Source organism: Manis javanica, chromosome 4 (genome assembly GCF_040802235.1).
Source record: "Manis javanica isolate MJ-LG chromosome 4, MJ_LKY, whole genome shotgun sequence".
Taxonomy (NCBI): domain Eukaryota; kingdom Metazoa; phylum Chordata; class Mammalia; order Pholidota; family Manidae; genus Manis; species Manis javanica.
In genome coordinates, this window is record NC_133159.1 from 19,266,728 (window position 1) to 19,288,370 (window position 21,643).

At 44.1% G+C, this 21,643-nt stretch overlaps 1 protein-coding gene and 1 pseudogene across 2 annotated transcripts; both read right to left on the reverse strand.

Annotated features, from left to right (window-relative positions):
• Nucleotides 1-4,537: 4,537 nt before the first annotated feature.
• Nucleotides 4,538-10,125, reverse strand: STMN1 (stathmin 1). Of its 2 annotated transcripts, none has more exons than XM_017663079.3 (5): nucleotides 10,038-10,125; nucleotides 8,336-8,403; nucleotides 7,668-7,840; nucleotides 5,515-5,706; nucleotides 4,538-5,052 (listed from the first exon to the last, which is right to left on the reverse strand). In XM_017663079.3, exons 2-5 carry the CDS (start codon nucleotides 8,346-8,348, stop codon nucleotides 4,981-4,983), a joined length of 450 nt encoding a protein of 149 aa, XP_017518568.1. In that variant the 5' UTR covers nucleotides 8,349-8,403; nucleotides 10,038-10,125; the 3' UTR covers nucleotides 4,538-4,980. The 2 variants fall into 2 exon arrangements, with proteins under 2 accessions (XP_017518568.1, XP_073089535.1); XM_073233434.1 differs by lacking the exon at nucleotides 10,038-10,125 and adding an exon at nucleotides 9,505-9,697.
• On the reverse strand, nucleotides 9,673-21,211 carry LOC108398770 (choline-phosphate cytidylyltransferase B pseudogene; annotated as a pseudogene).
• Between the last annotated feature and the right edge of the window lie 432 nt (nucleotides 21,212-21,643).

A 21,643-nucleotide genomic window follows, 5' to 3' on the forward strand; every position in this document is an offset into this window, starting at 1 on the left:
TCTGATTGGGACTGTGAGCCCAGGTTGGCCAATCTTCCATGTTTTTCAAGATTAAGCCTGAAATCAGATTTTCAAGTGGAATTAATTGTCAATTAATTCAGAATTTAAAACATAGCATGGGCTGACCACAACAAGCCCGTAGATAGATTCTGGCTGCAGGCACCAGTTCATGTCTTTGGATCTAGGAGAATGTTATTGAGGATTGGGTACTTCCGAGGCCAGTCTGCAAAGGGCAGAGCCATCCAGTGCTTCTAGAAAATCAGGTTAACTTCCCGTGAGGTCTACATAGGACGAAGACAAAGCAGGTGCTCCAAGGTGGACCATGGGATTCACCCACCCACTCATGATTTAATTTAGCACATATTTATTAATCTCCCACTGAATGCCAGGCTCAGTGCCAGAGATCCAGTGGTGAATGTGACAGGTCCCTGCTCCCTGGGACCCCTCATTCTAGCTGGGGAGACACATCTGAAACAAACAATTGCATAACAATTTGGTCGTGATACATAGGAGCTGCAGTATAGCATGGGGGTTAAAAGTTGGGGTTTGATTCCTGACTCCACACTCCTACTTATGCCACTTTGGGCAAATCACCTCATTGAAGCCTCAGTTGCCTCATTTATTGCCTGTAAAATGGGCATGATAATGTCAGAGTTGTTCTGGGGATTGAGATCGTGCAAATGGAAATTAGCTGCTATCAAGTTACAGAGGTCTGTGAGTGCATGAAGGCAGGGAGCCTAGGCTCAGCAGAGAGCCCCACCCAAGGCCCTGCCCCATCCCAGAATACTGGGGCTTCTTGCGAGGGGAGTGGAAGGCCACAGATTGGGAGCCTGGGGCAAGAGGCCACCTGGAACCAGAGGCTCAGCCCCCCGGCACCCACCATTCTGTTGAGGTGGTGGCCATGGGTGTCTGGCTAATCTGCCTGTTCCTTTCTCTTTGGATCCATTTCACAGCCCACTTGCCCCCAGTAGGACTTGGTGCCCAAGGACAGGGAAGGTACTGCACTCTTGGCTATGACAGGCAAAGGCTGAGCCTTTCCAGCTATGGGCCAGAGCCCCTCCACTGAGGCTACGGCACTTCAGAGCTCATCAAGGCCAACAACTGTTTTAAAAATCTGTGTACAAGTCAGAAAACCTTCCCTGTGCCCCTTAAGTGCAGAATGCCAGCTTCTGCTAGCAGAGGCCTCAGCCACAGGGACACTTTGGACCTTCTGTCTGACCTGGGCAAAGAGGGGAGAGGCAGATGGCAAGTGACTTAAGTGCCAGAAATTTTGGGGGCCTTTTAAGTTCACCTCAGTGGGGGAATCCTCACTGGCCAGAACATAGTCCCTGATGTCAGGGGTGGGCAATCTACCCAGGTAAAGAAGACCCAGAACCATCTCAGACTTGGGAGGGAACTTCCAGAGTACCTAATCCAACCTCCCAGCCAACAGGGTCAGCTCCTCTTTAAGGAGCCTGGCCTTCATCTTCTTGTTCCCAAATGAATCACCTTTACAAGTGATTCAGACAACCAAAGTTACAGTAATGTGACTTTACCTGGGAGGACAGATTTCTGTGGGGTGCTAAAACATCCCTGAAATCAGAACTCTCCACAGGAGAGTAATACCCACAAGAAGCTGGAGCACCTTATTAAAGGACTGATGACACCTCTTCTCCCCAGAGTAACAGGAAGTAGCCACGAACTGCCTTCTTGAGGAGGGTGGCCCTAGGAATTATTTGGGACAATCAGAAGGGACACCAAGCTGCCAGGGCTTGTGTGGGGTCTGGAGTCAGACTGGTGGGGTTAGACCCTTACCAGCTTAGGACCTGCGTAAACCCCTTTACTTCTCTGTACTGTGGAGGTAACAGCACCTGTCACAGGGCTGGGCCTGAGGAGGCAACTTACATAGCAACACCTGCAAGTAACTGCTCCATGTACGGTAGTGTAGTACCAGTGCCACCCCATTTCCTCAATCAGCTGTGGAAAGGTTTTCTCTGCCTCACTTCCCACGTTCAGTGGCAAGCATCCCAGTTCCTCAGGGCCGTGTCACATCTACTGCTCCAGAGCGTAACGGTCCCCTCCAGCTCTGAGCCCATCGCCTCACCCCCGTGCTGCTCCCACAGCCTCCGACTGTCATCTCCATGCCTTCTCCCTCCAATCCATCATGCCTCTGCGTGCATTTTCCCTCCCTCAAAATGGCTTTGTTCATGAACCCTATCATACCCGTGGTTCCAAAGCCTTCAAAGGATCTTAGGACAAAGGGAGTGGTAAGAGGATCTTTGTAGAGAGCCTGCCATGAGCCAGACTGTGGCAGGTTCTCCTTGCACGTGCATTACACTTGCCAAGGGCTTAATGATTGTTTGGGTTCATATCTGACTTCTCAAACAACTGGCTCAAGTCCTTCCTCCTCCACTTAGCTTCCCAGGTCACTGAAGCCTGCGGTGACTCCTTCACCAGTCCAGCACAGCACACTTGGTACAAGCACACAGCTAAGAACAGTATTCTCAGCTATGTTCTCCACTCTACACAAGCACAGGATGTGCTGGGACCCCATCTCTTCATCACCAGCATACAGCCTCATGTGGAGAACATTCTGGATATTTATTAAATGTGGATTTAAGGCCTTCTTACTTCACATCCCTGAAACCTTTCTACCAAGCCAGTCCATCACCATGTCCAAATACAAAAGCTGCAGGAAGAGGGGACACACCCCACTTTCCACTCAAGCCAAAGGGAATGAAGCATGCTCCTTGGTGACAGCCCCCAGGCTGAGATGAAACCATCCTGGCTTTAAGACACCTGTGAGAAACACTGCTGAGAGGGACTGGCCCCACTAGGAGAGATGATGCACACCTGAGCTCAGGACAGAGCCCACTCAAGGCTAGGCAATGCAGACATACCCCAGAAGTCACAGGCACCCACTACTCCTTCCCTCAAAGTTATACGCAGACATTTAGCAGAAATTGCTCAGCTACCCTATCTCAATCTCACTTTATCTGCGAGAAAACTGACACCCAGGAATAAGTACCTCTCCAAAGTTAAGAGGCAAAATACAAAGGCCAGGGTTTTGATTTCGTGGGTAGGACGCATCCCTTTCAGTTTCCTGTGACACTTTGCTCTCACGGGTGGGAAACTCAGGACCACTTTCCGATACTAAGACAGGCCACCAGGGTCGGCCGTAACTAACTGGGGAGCCTCCCTCATTCCATCCTGACCCTCTTCTTGCCTTTTCCTGTGCTGTCCCCTTTCCTATACGTCCCACATGAAAAGCTTACTGCCACCTGTAGGACCCCTAGCATCATTACTCCAAATTTCTATCAGCTACTCATACCATTTTAGATCCCTGTAGGCACCATTTCACCCTGTAAACCTCTACCACCCGCTAGCTGCCAGGGACAGAGGATTCAAGGATGAATGAAGCTGAGTTCCTACACAAAAGCTTCACTTTGTCCTATTTATTTGGTTGTCATCTGAACCTACTGTTACGCCGAACTACTTGTTCTTGCTTACCCTACATGGCTGTAACTGTAAATTCAGCTTTTTTCCAGAACTCCTACAACTGATTATCTTGGTCAACTCAAGGCACACAAAAGCAACATAATTTCCAAATCAGGAATAGAAACTTAGCTCCCTCACTAGCCTCTGGCTGAATATAGTTGTCCTTATTTATACATAGTGCTGAAACACAGTTTATATGCACACATAGAAGCTTCTTTAATCATAACAAGAGAAAAGGAAGCTTGAGATAGGTTATTGTTATCCTCTTAAATCTGGTAAAACCCAAACCAAGATAAAGCCAGAGCTACAGAGGCACACGTGTGGCAACACAGCCTCCATTGCAGTATCAGCAGCCAGCCCGCACTGTCACAGTAAGTGCATGGCTTCTAGGCACTTTTATACAGTCCTGAGAAGCAAATAACCACATGTAATTACGACTATTTTCCAAATAGCACAGGAAAGCTGCCAGAGGCTTCCCTTGAATTGAGATGCAATACTGACTTGGTGATTACGGCCTCTGGATTGGAGATGGAGTTAACTGCCATCCTTGGCCACACAGTCAACAAGTATCCTATGGAAGATGAGGTTCCCCTGAAAAGGAGAGTTTTAGTAATAACCGAATTCTTGAGTCATGGCTTCTCTGGCAGGAAAGTGTTAGGACACAGCCTGACCCCAGGTGTAACATAAAGCAGGCCAGCAAACAACTATAACTAGGATCTAACCAAGATTTCCTCTCAACTGTTCTCTGGAAATATCCTTTGTGCCTTTAATCTGCCTTTTAAACAGGGACACAGGAACAAAAAATTGCTTGTTTGCAAATAAACATCTGAAAGACTATCCCAACAGCTGATCTGGGCCAAGGCATCACAACAAAGTGATGATTGTAGAAGGGCACAATGCAAACCACTCTGGAACTAGCAACTTGGGCAGAGAACTTGCTGTGATGGGTGTTGCGGGGTCTTTCTGCTAGCCCAAAGGCCCCTTCAGGAACCAAAATAAACGAGGAGGGTCTCTGTCACTTGACAATTTGCTACCTGGACAGAAAGAAATCACTGCCACCAACAGCACTGTGCAGTTTTATTAACCATTCAAGTACAGTAGCATCTCTTAAGATCGGGACAGAATTGGGATTTAAAAGTGAACAAATAATTCAGCATCTAAGAGTTTGAAAGAAGCCACTACATACTCTTCACAAACATGTTTTCACAGAGCCAATACAGTACTAGCCATTAACTCAGTACACCAAGTGTACTGAAGTAGAAAAGATGCAACAAGAAAAATAGCTACATTAGAAAGACTTCAACACTTTAGAAAAAGAATAAAACACTTTTAGTTTCTCCCCTTTAGCCCCTAAAACAACATCATACAGTCTGGATCTACCTATACAGTCCTACATCAGCTTCTAGAATATTTGTCAGAAGGGCAAAAATAAAATGACACTGGCCAGTACAGTCTTTGGATATTTAGGAAGGGGAGGGGGAGAAAGTCAGTTCGCAGAACAAATTAGTCAGCTTCAGTCTCATCAGCAGGATCTTTGGATTCTTTGTTCTTCCGTACTTCTTCAATGTGCTTGTCCTGTAAAGAAACAGTACCTATCATCAGCTGAATAAAAGAGCCTGCCAAGTCACACATCCCCCGTAAAAGAGGCCCTACAGCATCAATACATATATCATTACATATATAATTACATACACCTAGATGTCATATTACATATAAAATTAACAGAAATCACGTAATTAGAGCTCTAAGACATCATCTTTGAACTTCCTGAGTCATTCATGAAACCTCATGACTGAACCTTTCCCCTATTGCTCTTCAAAGAACATGCTCTTGTGCTGGTAATTATTGAATATTTTATCTTATTTTCAAATAAGATACCTTATTTTCAAGTTAGATACCACTCATTTAATGTCTTATGCCCCCAAACTGGTAACAGAGACACCAACCACATTTGATCAAGGTAATTAGTTCAAACCACTTCACTGGTGCATCAAACTTCAAGTTCTTAATCCCTCCAAGCAAGGCTGGGCCACTGACCTTCTCTCGCAAGCGCTCCAGTTTGGCAGCCATCTGCGCCTCTCGGTTCTCTTTGTTGGCTTCCATTTTATGGGTCAGCTTCTCTTCTGCCATTTTACTGAAGTTGTTGTTCTCCTCTATTGCTTTCTGAAGCACTTCCTTCTCATGCTCTCGTTTCTCCGCAAGCTGCTTCAAGACCTCAGCTTCATGGGACTGGAAAAAAGTTGAACAGGCTAGGCTCCCTGAGAGGTGTTTAACATCAGTTAAAATTACAAAGGAAATCATTACTTGGGAGGATTGAAAAGAGGCAGAAAATTAGGTCTCTTTAAATAATACTTAAGTCACGACCTGAATTATCTGTATCAAAGTACTGTGATCATACTCTTTTCCGTGTTTTTGTTTACTTTGGAAACAGCCCACGTTTGTCCAGATATTCTAACCCAATTACTCCTTAAGGAAATCCTTCTTAGATTTAACTGCTTAATGTTATCAAGATGATACGTATCACTCATGTACTTATGAATGGAACTTTATTATAAAAAACATTTTAGTTATTTAATTTCAAAGGTCACCCAAAGAAAATTAGCTATTACAAAAAAAATGTAACCATATTGGTCAGAAGAAAATACATGAATGACAGAAAATTTTAAGACCAAGCCTCCAGATTACTATTTAAGCCAGGAGGATTTCTGTTTCAAGGAAAAGATTATTAGCTTTTCTGAGGAAGCTGCATTAACTTCCAGATCACTGGAGTATTATCACAGGGTACCTCCTTCCACACACCCAGAATACCTTGTTACCAGATTCAAGTATGTTCGCAAGCATCAACTTGCAGGAAAATAAAAGAGCATCTGCCACTGGTTCTGTTCATTCTTTTCTGCAAAATCCATCATGAGAAGAGTTTCACTGTAATTTAGCCAGTTACTATGTAAAGCACAGGCTAATACTATAGGGCCAGGGCCGATTCCTAAACAACTTCTCTGTCTAGCCTTCAACTGCATCTATTCCATAAACTTCATCAAACTCAATTCCATGAACCCAAACTACAAAGAGCGAGTAGATGACAACGCACCACTACAAACACTGCCACTCTTGCTGGGGAAATGATGTGCAGTGTTGGTAATGGGTCAGTGCACATACCTACACGTGGCACTTAAATGTACATGGCTCCCACTACAGCAACATAAAAGGGGCTTCTATGTGCACAAATGTGGTTAGATAAACTAGACTTCAAATGGCACTAGCTGTATTGGTCAGAGGTTAAATTACTATTTCACCTTTTCGTGCCTTAGATTTCCTAATTATAAAATTAAACCCACTCACGCCAATCAGGATTGTTGGAAAAGGGGAACTAAATGAGAATTTATATAAGTTTTTTAATGAACAGATAATGCTGAATGGAAGAAATACAACATGTTAACAATGGTTGTTTCTGAGGAAGTAGGATAATGAATATTTTTAATTTCCTATTTATAAACTTCTGTGGTTCCCAATTTTTCTAACAAGCAAGTATTTTTCTAACAAGCAGGTATATTACTAACAAGCAAAGTAATATTTGCAGATTTTTCTGATTAGTTTTTAAAGACGGCTATTTTATAGCAGAACTGCTTAGTTAAGAGAAGAGCTGCCACAATACCAATGTGACAGTTAAGCAACACAATCACATTACTAGTAATTTAAAATACTTTTATTGTACAGCTCTCAAAAAACAAAGCAAAAACCACACAGTCACACATACAAATGAACAAACCCCCCCCCCCCAAATCTAAAGGAACAAAGAATCACCCATCAACAAATCAATTTTTCAAGGCAAAAGCGTGAGAAGCATGAACTTCAGTTTCAGACAGACCTGGGCTTGAATCTGGCTCCAATACTTACTAGCTATGACTCGGGAAAATGACTTAACATTCCTAAAACCATTTTCTAATCGCAGCATCTCAGACAATGCCTACTCTTTAGAGTCACTGGATCAAAGGAGAAAAATGTAAGTAAAGGAGCTGGTACATAATAGAAGCTAAATAAATGATGGCTGGTCTTTTCTTCCAGCCACTGGCACATGTAATTTTCATAGCTACAATCTTCTAGCTACAGTCATTTTCCTATTATAGAAATAAAACTGATTTGCCACATTACTTTAAAAAAATATCTTGTTTTCTGTGAATTGTGATGTTTACCTTGCGTCTTTCTTCTGCAGCTTCTAATTTCTTCTGAATTTCCTCCAGGGAAAGATCCTTCTTCTTTGGAGGGGAAAGGGGGAATTCTGGGACGGACTCTTTTGATCGAGGGCTGAGAATCAGCTCAAAAGCCTGGCCTGAGGCACGCTTTTCCAGTTCTTTCACCTGGATATCTGGATTTGATCATATTTGTAATGTATTTATAAAAACAGGGTTTTCCTATTCTAATAAACTCTCCTATAATTGTCTAAATACCAAACTAGTTTCATGAATAGAATTAGGGCTAAAGAAGAAGCTGGTTTCAGGCAAAAAATTATCTAAATAAAATACCACCTCCCAGAAAAACAAAGCTCAACATTTCTGGATCAATAAATACCATCCTGGGACATCAGTATTTGACAATTACTTCCAAGAACAAAAGAAAGACTTGCGCAAAACCCCACAATTTTGCTTTAGAACAAGCCAAATAATCCAATTATGCAACAATTATGAGCTCTCAGTAACATCTAAGTGATAATCATTTTTTCTTCTTTATTCTCCAATTTAGTAAGTTTTTTTTTGATAAGATCAAAACACAAGTGCCCAATTAATGGCTTAAGACCTGAGCCATCTTCTATTATAAAATTGTAAGCCCATCACAATTTCAGCTTTCCAAATAGATTACCTACCAGAAGAAGCCATGGTGAACAGAAGAAACTGGCAGTGTATTCTACACAATCCACTGGCAAAGAAAACCCTGAAAACGATTTTCAAAAGCATGCAATCAATTTCTTTGCATTTCTGTATGTTATCGATCTAATGGAACCTCAAATCACATCCACATAAATCAATGTCAGAAAAATCACTACCGTGGAATTAAGACATTCTAGAAAATCATAAAAATCTATAAAATAGTGAACCATTGGGAAATCTGAAATGAACAGAACACTGGTTCCAGAAAATCAAGTTAACTGAGTTTGTTTCTTCAAAATACAACGCTCGGATTTTAAAAATTAGACGACGTTAAGACGTATGATTCCTCCACTCTAAATCCGCCCCGACCCCAAGAGTGAGAAGATATTCCAGATTCAAGTGTGAGACCGGAGCCATCTTAATATACTGCCTACAACTCATTGTGCAAAATGAAATACCCACCCGCTTTGTCTGTGTCTGCCATGGTGGAAAACAAAACGCCCAAGCTAACATTAACCAATAATGTAGAACTCCTATTGTTCCTGGCTTAAGCTCCTAGTCCAATAACGGGCAAAATTAATTGGTTTAATGACTTTCCAGGTTTTAGGTTGTAATATTTGCCGCCTATGTCATAAAAAATTCACATCTCTTCTTGATTTAAGGTCATGATTTTTTTAGAGCCCAGGCTAGTATCAAGAATGCAGGACTACAGGTTTCAACAGCTAGAAATTAAAGTCAGTGGCAGTAAAACGGTCTCAACCCCACAGAACATTAGACGCCGCACAGGACTCAGAATAGGCGTGCCCCTGGTGCGAGGAAAAGCGGCCCCGCCCTCCGCCAATCAGAGCACGCCTTGCGTTCCGGCCCTGGCCCCGCCCTCTTCCTCCCCGCGCCTTTTCGAATCTCCGGGAACTCACAACACCCCAGAGCCCGCGCGCGTGGGAAGGGGAGGGGTGGGCGGGGCTAACGGTCCCAACTGGATAACTCCGCCCTACCCGGACTCTCCCCGCGCGGACACCCCACTCCAACTCCCGCCAAAAACACCTCAAGTACACCCCCACCCCCGTCGCAGCTCGGCGGGAGGGGCCCCCGGAACAGGCCGTCGGGTAACCCAGCCATCCGCTCGCCACCTCCTCCCTTCGCTCCCACCCAACCTGCCGCTAACCTAGCTGTCCAAGTCTCCCGCCGCGAGGACACGAGAGCCCTCGTGGGGTGTCAGCCTCCCCGGTGCGACCCCAGTCAACGGCCGAGAGTGACCTGGGGAAGGGGCGCGGCCGGGCTGCCGGGCGTCCAGCCCGAGGACGCTGTTCCATGGGGGCGCCGCCCCGCCCCTTCAGACAATGGGGACCCCAGCGGGGCTGCGCCTGCAGGGAGAGGGAGGGAGGCAGGCGAGGGAGAGCCCACGCCCCCTATTGTCTCCTCCACGGTACCCCGGGGCTAACGCTCAGGGTTCTCCCGGCTGGCGGAACCCCCTCCCCACAACAGCCGCGCCCCCAGGGAGCCGGGACAAAGCCGAGGCTCCGCCCGGGTCACACACAAAGCAGAGCGACCCCCGCCCACCGGCCCCTCTGGGGCTCACACGCCCGGCGCCCTCCAGGAGGGGTCGGGGGCTAAGGCCCAACTCCCCCGCCGGCCGCGTCCTTCTCACAGCCTCCAACAAGCAGCCACCGCCCCCTCCCTCTAAAGCCCCGCACCTACCCGCTCTGTCCAAGCCGCCAGGCCACACTCTGAGCACCAACAGACCCGGGCGCTCACAAAAGCGCCAAACAGCGGCACGTGACCTCCCCGTAGGGCTCCACATTGGCTGCGAGCGGCAGCACGTGTCGGCCCCTCACCCTACTGCCCAAGTGGGCCCCGCCCGTCCGGACCCCGGAGCGCTTCGGGAAGTGTAGTTCAAGCTGGCTGGGCAAGAGGACAATGCGAGGGCTCGCGGGGGGATGCTTGGCTGTGTCCGCAGGTGCGTCGGGTCAGTTCGGGCCTCAGAAGAGGGCATAGCTGTGATCCCTGACCTAGACCTAAGCCACCTTCCCATCCCTAGGAAAAGGGAGGGGTCCCTCCGGGGGGGTCCCTCCCTACCTCTCAGAGGGGGGTGGTCTGGAATCCGCCTCTGTTCGGCTACTTGCCCCGCTTCGCTCCACGAGCAGCCCTCAGACAGCGCAGTGCCTTTCCGGTGCACCACCCTGTGCCGCCACCCAAGACCTCCGTGACCTTGCTACAGGACAATGCCACTTTATGCCCGTGTGAGACCCCCTGCACCAGGCGCCCTATCTGGACACCCGCGTGTAACCTGCATTGTAACATCATCATAATCCCTAACCCACTCAGCCCTAACAAGTCACAGGCGTGGCCCTTTTCTCACTGTGTGTGTTCTTGGGTCCCTCGGCTGGTTAGGAGAGACCAGTGGGGAGAAGGCGTGGGCTCTGGAATTTGATCTCTTTTGGTTTAACAGTCACTCTCCTTAAAAGCAGACTCCATCTGTTCTGCCTCGCCTTTTCTTGATGATAGGGAAGGAAACGCAACAGCAGTCCTAGACTACACAGACTGCAGTTAAGTGTTGCTTTTGTTCTTGGAGCACGTGCTCCCCAGATCAGTACTGGGCCCTTTTTAAGAATCAAAACAAGTCACAAGGTCAAGGTTCCTCCTGGTCTGGATAGATCAGAAGCACAGCAAAGGCTCAAAGGAAATTGGTCTGACTTTGACTTCGGCTGTCTTAAAATGACTGGCCTCCCTCTTCCCCCAAAAAGACCAGAGGAAAAATATATAAAATGAACATGGTTCCCAACCCCTCCTCCCATTCTCTGGAACCAGATTGTGTCCTGGGTTGGTAGTCATTACATCAAGGCACCTGCTTGGAGATCATGACTGGGCAGGAGGGCACCTTCATTTTACCTATTAATGAATGGCCTCTGTCTCCCCAAACCAAGAAACAAATATGACCAATTCTGCTGAAATCAGCCCTAATTTTAAAAGACACCTTGTCACTGGGGATGTACTAGAGATGAGGTGCCTGTGACAAAACTAGATCATACAGGCAGTAGACACACCACACAAAGCAAACAATTAGCAATAGGCTATTGCCTGAAATATGCTTGTTGCAGCATTTTCTCCAACAATCGCTCCTGTGTGGGGTCGGCCTCTCCCCCGCCCCCCAATCTACGTGGTTTGCCCTTAGTATGTGAGCAGCACCAGGAATAATTCAGATTCTAAGCACTGAAAGGCTTCCCTCTCTCACACCAAACTTAGCCATGAAACAGCCAGGTGTTTCCATCTGTCAGTTTTTTGAGCGAGATCTCAGAAATCGTTAGGCTAGAGAGGAGTGGGGATAAGACCTCACTGAGAAGTGGCAGATTGGCAGGCAACACGAACAAGCAAGGCACCCAAGGCCAAGAGGTGTTATCCCCGGAACCAGCCTCAATCTTCAAGTATTTGTACTTGATCCGGAGGTTTGCAGAGGAAGGCCCCACCCATTCGATGCATTTTTTTTATACAAGAAATTGCCAGGCAAAAAGCTCACATTTCTGACTATTAATGTTGTGACAGGAAAAAAAAAAATCTTTCAAAACACTGATTATTTTAAAACACTTACATACTTCCCCCCACCTTTCCTTTCTCCCTAGAGCAGATGTCTATTTCCATGGAAACTATAGCTAGAAAGGAAGATGTTAGAACTCATGTAGATTTTTAATCTTTTTTAACGATGCCCCTTAGCTTCTGGGTTTGTTGTTAGATGCCTGGTCCTGCCCGTCTCTGTGACAAGCATTTCCTGAGATCCTCACTGCTGCTTCAGGACTGAGGGCTGGGGTAAGGTTTCCCCTAGAATGATCCTGTGAATGAAAAGGTGGATGAGCCCTGTGCTTTAGAGTGCGGCTGACTTTCTGAGAAACAGACCACAGCTATTCATTATCTACTCTTTTGGGTGTCCATGTGTGAGCCCTGGAATAGGAAGGGCTTTCAACTGTAAGGAGGAAAAAAACATCTTTGCCACTTCACTTTGGAGAAGGGCGGCAGCTCTCTTCTTGGAAGCTTCCTGAAACTAACTTCAATCCACTCCCTCCTGAAGTGGCAGCAAGGGGTTAATGTTTCCATCTTGGAACTGCCTATCTTTGCCCAAGAGAATTATTTTTTTCCTCTCTCAGATGGCGTGGTTGGATGGCTGTGGAGCTGGCTGTGGCTATGGGTTTGCACAAAGTGAAGTCGAGATATGGCAGCTATCCAGCTTATTTGATCTGTGTAGACAGCTAAAGGAGAGCACTTCAGGCTTCAAAGTCCGAAGGGATGTCTACACTGATCAAAAGAGCTGGGCTGTCGTCAGATCTCCTCTATTCTGACAGAGCACCGGCGGCCTTTGTTCATTGTTGGTTCTGAGACTGCAGGGGTTGTCTCCCACGTAGGCGCTGCTGAGTTCCTCCACTGCTTACAGGGCCTGTCCTTGACAAAAGGGTGTAGTGGGAGAGGTTTTCTCCTTGTCCCCAGCCTCTCTGTTCCCTTTGTCCCCTAATCATTAGGCATTGTGTTTTAACACTCCCTTCCCTGTTCGAACCTTGCCTGTGAATCTGCTATTTTACATGCCTCTGAAGGGGCTCAGAACAAGCCTCCCCAAAATGTGCCACTTAGGCAGGTGGTCTATTTTGAGAAGGCAGTAGAGAGCCTGCGGGCTCAAGAGAAACTTTTACCCCTCCCTTTAACTATCTAGAAGAATCTAAATTGGGGTCTTTCCCAAAATAAAGGTTATTACCAGACACGAATATCTGAGTGACCTCTCTGTAGAACAGGGCAAACATCTAATTACCAAATATCTGCTCTTCTTGTTGCCCTGTGAATTGCCCTCCTCTCCTTTGAAGGCCCAGGCCCACAGCCCATTCCTTAGCGCAAGACAGCACATACACCTCATTGTACCTTTCTGTCTTTGCATCTCTCATGTGCGGGGTTCCCATATGTATGAAATTAAGCTTGATTTTCTCCTGTTATTCTGTCTCATATTAATTTAACTCTTAGACCAGCCAGAAGAACCTTGAAGGATAGAGGAAAACCTTTCCTTCCCAACACATGCCTCCCTCACTAGACTATGAAGTCCAAGAAGACAAGGGTTGTGCATCTTGGTCTCCTTTGTGCCTAGAACCAGGCCTGGCTTCGGATGGTAGGGCCTGGATGTTTGGAGTGGACTCTAGGCAAGAACAAAGCCTTTCATCTTAAGCTTCCTCCTCTGTAATTCCAGATGCCTGCACCACGTAGAGGTGGTGTGGGCTAAATGAGATCATGTACGTGAAAGCACTCAGCACCACGACTGGCTCATCTAAGTGCTTCACATTCGTCAACTATTATTGCTAGGGAAGTTTCTTGATTACTATAGGTTATTGAATGAATGAATGAATGAATGAATGAATGAAGAGTAGATTTTCACCTTTTAGTGTGAATCATAGTCACCGAATCACTCTTCCCTTGGGGTTGTTTTAAAAATTCAATTAATTTAACATTTGGAATAGATAAAACACATTTACATAGTTTAGTATAAAAAGTCCTCTTCCTTTCTCTACCCCCATCTGCCAGATTTGATACCTAGGCCCTCCCCTTAACCACAACTACTGTTATCAGTTTCCTGCATATCCTAGAGTTTCTTCAGGCACACACACACAAGCACATTTATAAAAAAAATTTTATTAAGGTATAATTGATATACACTCTTATGAAGGTTTCACATGAAAAAACAATGTGGTTACCACATTTACCCATATTATCAAGTCCCCACCCACACCCCAATGCAGTCACTGTCCATCAGTGCAGCAAGATGCCACAGATCCACTATGTTCCTTCTCTGTGCTACACTGTTCTCCCACAAGCACATTTATAGGTGCATATTCTTGTATCTCCTTTATATTACAAAGGTAGTCTACTATAATTGTCCTGCACTTAGAATTTTTTGACTTCATAATACATGTCAGGGATCTTTTCCTTGTTCATACATCAAGTATTTCCTTGCTGGGATCCACTGTATGAATATTCCATAACCTAGTTAACCAATGTCCTACCCATGGCTCTTAGGTTATTCTCAATTATTTGCTATTTCAAACAATGTTGTACTGAATGACCTTGTATATATAGTATTTTCCATGTGGGTGTGGAAAGATATATTCCTAGAGTGGTATCTGCAAGAGACATTCCTAGCGTGGCATCCCAAGGTCAAAGGGCAAATATACATGTAATTTGGATAGTGCCAATTTGCCTTCCATAGGAGTTGTACCAGTTCAACTCTCACCATGTGGTGTTTCATTATCTCAATCCATTCAAAAATAGTTTGAAAGGCTTTGTCCCTAGAAATTTCAGGCATCAGGGAAAAAGGAAGGGGAGGACTAGAAATTCCCAGAAAGATGTGGCTGTCAATTCTGTCTATATTAATAACTCCTATAAATACTTGACAAGCAGCAGCTGATCTTAGAACAGTTCTGGTGCCTGCACAACAGCATTTCTCAGTCTTGCGGCAGAAGAAGCTGCAGGTGTCGCTATGAGATTGGGGGCTTTTTAAAGACAGGGCCTTTGTCATAGATGTATCCCACTCCCCTCCCTGTGATGCCTGACAGTGCCTGCCATATATCTAATTTAATCAATTCTAGGATATATATATTTTTCCCCTCACATTTTTATATCTTTGAAATCAGTTGTGCCTTGTAGTTAATCAATTGCACGTCATAATTATCAACAGCATATATTCTCAGTGGTACATAAAATAATGATATGTTTTAAAAATGGCATTTTGGGTCAGTAAAAGATGGTGAAGGCACACACATATTAAATGTGTGAGTGGATGGGGTAAAGATGTTGCTGCCCCTGCCAGTCTTCTCACTCCCTCTTTTTTAAGTCCATGACTTCTTTTAAGGAATCCTTCTATGGGGATGACTCCCCATTTGCCTCTTAGGCTCCCATCCCTCTCCTGTCCTCTAAAACCACATTCCCAACTGCCTGAAGGACATCTCCTTATGGATGCCCATAAGGCCCTGTAGGGACCAAGGGCAGACCACCCCAAGATGTGCCATTGTGACATGAAGATTATTTCAGAGTTGAGAACAATAAAGGCCAAAAGCCCTACCACCACCACCACCAACTCCATAAATAAGAATTAGAGTAACTGCTCCAGGAGAAGAGTTATTATGATAGATAGCTATATTATAATGTAAACTAGGTGTGACAGACAGGGAAGAATGTGGTTAAGTCTGCTAAAATTTCTCTTTGTGCTTCATTGTTTCTGTGTAGGTCCATCAAGTATTTTGTTTATCAAACATTTACTCTTTCCATATTCCTGTGAATTGCTTCCCTTTTCCTTTGAAGTCTCAGATCCCTATCCCCTTCTACTTGTTCAGGATGACTTATATACCTCTTTTTCTCTGATTGTCTATGGCACCCATGTCTATGGCTTCCCTGTATATACATAAACTTTGGTTTTTCTCCTGTTAATCTGTCTCATGTCAATTTGATTCTTAAGACCGGCAAGAAGAACCTCAAGGGATAAAGGAAATTTCTTTACCAAACAGCTCTCAAATTTTTATGACCCACACTGAATGAACATCATCCCCCCAACCACATCTGGGTCTCCCCATGCAGCTAGTGGTTTTACTAGACTCTTGTCCTCCAGGTTTAAAATTTAAGTCAGACTCAGTTCTTCTTTCTTTCCTACCTAAGCCTCCAGTTATAGAAACTTAACATTTTCTAGTAGAATGGAACCTTTAAAATGATAACTATAAGAACAAAGCTAGAGGTCTATGCTTCCTGCTTTCAAAGCTTACTACAAAGCTATAGGAATCAGAACAGTGTGGTACTGGCCTAAAGACAGACATATAGACCAGTGGAATAGAAAAAAAACCCAGAAATATATCCTTGCATGTATGGTCAAATAATTTTTGACAAGGGTGCCAAGACTATTCAATGGGGAAAGGACAGTCTTTCAACAAATGATGCTGGGAAAACTGTTTTTTCACATGCAAAAGAATTAAAGCAGACTCTTACCTCACATCATATACAAAAATTAACTTTAAATGGATCAAAGATCTAAGGTAAGACCTAAAACTATAAAACTCTTGGAAGAAAACATACCAAAAGCCTCATGACACTAGATCTGGTGACAATTTCTTGGATATGACATCAAAGACACAGGCAACAAAAGAAAAAATAGACAAATTTAACTTAATGAACATTTAAAATTTTGTGCATCAAAAGATAATATCAACAGAGTAAAAGGACAACCCCCCAAATGGGAGAAAATATTGGCAAATTATATATCTGATAAGGGATTCATATCCAGAATATAAAGAACTCCTAGAACTCAACAAGGAAAAAACAAACAATCCAATTAAAAAATAGGCAAAGAACTTGAATAGACATTTGTCCAAAAAAGATATACAAATGGCCAATAAGCTCACGAAAAGATGTTCAACATCACTAATCATTAGGCAAATGCAAATCCAAACTACAACGAGGTACCACCTCACATCCATTTGGATGGCTACTATAAAAAAAAAATAAGAGAAAGAGAAAATAACAAGTGTTGGAGAGGATGTGGAGAAATTGGAACCCTTGTTACTGTTGGTGGGAAGGTACAATGGTATAGCTGAATAGTAGGGAGGGTCCTCACTACACTAAAAATGGAATCACCATATGACCCAGCAATTCTGCTTCTGGCTATACTCAAGAATAACTGAAAGAAGAGTTTCAAAAAGATATTTCTATCCCCATGCTCACAGCAGCATCATTCACAATAGTGGAAGTGCAGAAGCAGCTCAGATGTCCATTGACAGACGCATCAATAAGCAAAATATGGCATATGCATACAGTGGGACCTTTTTCTGTCTTAAAAAGAAATTCTGATACATGATACAACATGGATGAATCTTGAGGATACTATGCTTAATGAAATAAGCCAGTCACAGGAAGACAGATACTGTATGATTCCACTTACATGAGATACTTAGAAAAGCCAACATCAAAGACAGAAAGTAGAGTGGTGGCTGCCAGAGGCTGGGGGAGGAGGGAGTTATTGTTTAATGGGGATAGAGGTACAGTTTTGCAAGATGAGAAGAGTTGTGGAGATGGATGGTTATGATAGCTACACAGTATTATCAATGTATTCAACATCACTGAACTGAATACTTAAAAATAGTTAATGGTAAATTTTATATTATGTGTATTTTATTACAATAAAAATTGGAAAAAAAAATAGCAAATACTCATAGAACGCTTACCACATGAGGTAAATCATTTAATCCTCATAACAATTTAATGAGATATTATTAGCCCAATAGTTAAGATGAGGAAGTGAAGGCGACCAACTGTCTCAGTTTTTCTGGAACTGAGGGGTTTTCCTGGGATGCAGGACTTTTAGTGCTAAAACTGGGCAAGTCCCAGGCAAACCTGGATGAGTTGGTCACCCTGAGTGAAACTGAGGCACAGAGAGGCAGAATCTTCCTTGGACATGTCATACAGGGTCCTTGCCCTAGGCCCTGAGCTTGAAAGGCCTGCACTCTGACTCTCCTCCAGCTGTGCTGCTTCTTACAGACAAGGAGTTCCCTGGGGTCAAGGATATGTGGCCGTCTAAAGCCTGAGCACCTTTCTAGACCATACTCTGGGTATTTGGGTCCAGAAATCCCCACCCACATGGCCTGAGTCCACCTTCAGCATCTGCACCAGCCCCTTCCCTGGGTCCATGTGTCCAAGGGCAAACTTCCCTGCCAGTGAGCTCAGGGTGGCCACTTGTAAGGGGCAAACAGAACCTGGGCATGGGGGCAAGTGAGCACACACAGAAGAGGAGAGCTGGCTTTGCCATGTTTGACCTGGAACTCCAAGGAATCCAAGAATCCTCAACTCAAAACCTGGTTTTCTAGGTTATTTTGGAGGTACATTTGTCAAGGAAGAAGGATATAACATATATTAGAAAAAAGAGCTTGTTACCTTGATTTATAACTCTTAAAAACTTCAATCTGAGAGATGTGGGCTTCCCTTGTATACTCCTGCCTTAGGTCTAGCAAATGCTAGCAGAGGACCTGCAGAGAGATTAAATCACTTGTCCAACCAGGCCACACAGAAGCACAGAGTTTTGCAGTCTGGTTCCAAGTCTATGCTTTTAGCTATCACTCTAAACTAAGCTAGTTTTATTAGTCTAACCCTGTTATTTTATGGATTGGGAAGAAAGGCCCAGAGAACTCTAGATACTTGGCCAATATCACTTGGCTAATTCATGTCACAGCAAGAATTTGAGTCCTGGCTTTAAACAATGCTACAGGTACTGTTCGGCTACTACTTGGGCAGGTGATGTCCCCTTTTGGGGCTTGCATTTCATCATCTGTGAAATGGGGATGATGCCCCCATCTCTCTGGGTTTTCATCAGGATAAAATGAATAATATATGTAAAGTGCCTAGCATCGTGACTGGTGCATAATAAACCTTTGATAAATGACAGCTATGGTATTAATAGTCAAGTACAGCTCTGATCATGCCAGTTTTCTGCTTGAAAATATTTGGTGAATAACTTTGGGCACATCATATGAGAAAAATACACATTTCTGAAACCTAAAAGAAAAATGTGATTGCTCCCTTGTCCTTAGCACAGCATTTGAGACCCACCTATCTACCTCAAGTTCAATTAGACCCTGAGATTCTGATTCTTGATGTATTTGAAGATGTGTCATCTCAAAAAAGGATGGTTATAGGGAAGCACAATTAATGCACATGGAAGGACTCTGTGATCACTGGACTTAGCTAACAATAGAATGGACGTCTTAAAGAATGAATGAGGTTCTTACTATGAGAGGTGTCTAAAGATGTGTCAGTTAGCCACTGGGCATGTTGAAGAAGTGTTCTTACATTAGGAAGGTGGACTAAGTGACCTCTCTTCATGCTTTAAGATTCTTTTTTTAATGAATTAGGGAAAGACTCATGGTATTTATGCTAAAATGAAACAAGCAAAGGTTACTCAAGTGGGTGTACAATATGAGCCCAACTAGGAGCAAAATGCAATAAAGGATATGCACCAAAATATTTGTCCTGAAGGGTAAAATAACATCTTCCTACTATTCTGACTTTTCCAAGCTTCTTAAAGTGAACATATACTTCTTCTATTAATGATAAAGTGATTATATTTTAAAAACAGAAAAGAATGTCCTCCTCACTTACCTCATGTCCTCCTAAGTCTCTGAGACTTCTACCCTACTCCTCCCCCCAATCCCAACCCCTCCAAGTCTTGGCTTTATGGAACTAATTCTCAACTCCCTGAGAAGCCACACACCTAACATGTCCCAGTGTTTTGCTAACACCAACCCTTAGCCTTGAGTCCCTTGGCTTCTGCATCTATTGAAATTCTCTCCACCTTCAAGGTCTTGATAAATCTCACTGACCCACACCCTTTGTCTGGTGTTGTAGTTACCATACACATCTTTGGTCCCCTCACCAGAAAGTAAGCTCCTTGTGGGTAGGATTCTATATGATTTTGTCTTGGTTCTCCTATGGTGCCATGAATAGACACTCAGCAAATGTTGAATCGTTTGGCTGGTGTCTTTTTTTTTTTCCAAAGAGAAAGGTATTTTAATTCAGTCTTTTACTGTATTAAGAGACATCCATTTATAAAGTTTTCTCCCAAGAAAATAATTCCATTTAGTCTTGTCCATATGAAAATAATTCTCTATTTCCTCTCCTACAAAGTTTCCCTTTTTAAGAAGCTCTTAACATCTAGTGAAGCAGTAAATGTCTTGACAAATCAATCCCTTTACAGGTTTCAGTATTTTAGAGGTACTCCAACATATCTGTGCTCCATTGGGCCCGAACAGTTCTAGGAGGCTACCAATGAATTTCCTCAACTTCTTTTCCCACTTTTGAATTAGATCATGACTCTTTTCTTCCACTCTGTTAACAAGTTCTTTTGATTTTTTCCTCCATGCCCTTGACCTTTCCCTTCATCTTGTCTACCTGGTTTTAGAAGCAGTATTTCTTCTCATTTATAAAGGTGACATTTAGTTCCCTGACTGTGTTCCCTCTCTGGAGGTTGTGTTGGGCACAAACATCATAGTTTTGGACAATTCTGGTGATGATGTCTGATGTTGAGATGTCTTTCATTCTCGGTATTGGAACAAGCATTCCTGCTTCCCAGATATGCTTGTAAAACATCATCAGAGCCAGCAGAAGAATATGCAATGTCATCATGGGCCACAAAGTCAGTCTTATACTTTTCCAGGAACTCTGGTGTGCATGTCCACGGAGCATCTCTGATGACGTCATCCACATAGCAACAGTCTGAGAGCTTCATTCAGCACAGTGAACACTTTGAATTTGTGCATCATCACTGCAAACTCCTACCAACAAGTAGCCATTGGAAACAGCGTTTTTGCTTGCATAAGTGCCCTTGCATGACCTGAGTGGAAGAGATCAAATATTCCATTTGCATACACTCTGAGGGGCCCATTCCTAAGGCGGCCTGAGCAATGGTCAGTTCTTCATGGGGTGGTTGGCACTGGCAGCTGACTTCACCTGAAAATGGGGCATGTGCAGTAAGGGTCAGTGGAGGCTGCAGCCACGTGTGCTCTATTTCCTCCATGGCTTTTGAGGGAGGCTCACTGGAAAGGGATTTGGGGATTCCTGTTTCTGACAGCATCAGCGGTAAGTCCCGGCCTGGCCAGTGAGTGCTGCCTCCAGCGCCCCACCCTCTGTGAGTCTCCTCCCAGGCAGAACATGTCTTTGTCCTTTGTGCCTTCGTTCTGCCTTCCCAGAGGTGTGCCTGATGTCTTTTTGACCACTAAACAACACTTAGCGCTGAGGGTTGGACAGCATAACAGAGAGTGTATTCTGGAATCCAGTCTCTTGCAATTCAAAAAGTATTATCCCAGGGACATTTAAAAATATGTATGTTTCACTTGTTTTTAAACTTTCAATTTTGAAATCATTTTGGATTTCCAGAACATTGTAAAGATAGTTCAGAGTTCCCATACACTCTTTAGCCAGCTTCCCCTGTTAACATCTTATGTCACCACGGTATATTCATCCACGCAGGCATTAACACTGGTGCAAATTAACTAAATGGCCAACTTTAACTGGATTCCCGTTTCTGCACGGGGGTCCTTTTGTGTTCCAGGATCCAATTCAGGACACTGCCTTGCATGTAGCATCATGTCTTCTTAGCCAGTGACACTGGGGAGTGATTACTTCCTGTTGCTTCTTCCAATCAGACTTTCCAAATAATCAAAATCTGAGCAAGAAAGATGATGTGAGGATGGTGAGGTGGCAGTCACTTTCTGCTGGGCTTTTGGGGCTCCAAACAGATAATGGACTGTTTC

Bases quoted from the DNA above. Each gene is read 5' to 3' on its own strand.
- STMN1 (XM_017663079.3), bottom strand. The intron at 5,707-7,667 runs GTAAACATCACA...ACTTTTTTCCAG, and splicing joins CTGCAGAAGAAAGACGCAAG to TCCCATGAAGCTGAGGTCTT. The intron at 5,053-5,514 runs GTCAGTGGCCCA...GTTTCTTTACAG, and splicing joins TGGAGCGCTTGCGAGAGAAG to GACAAGCACATTGAAGAAGT.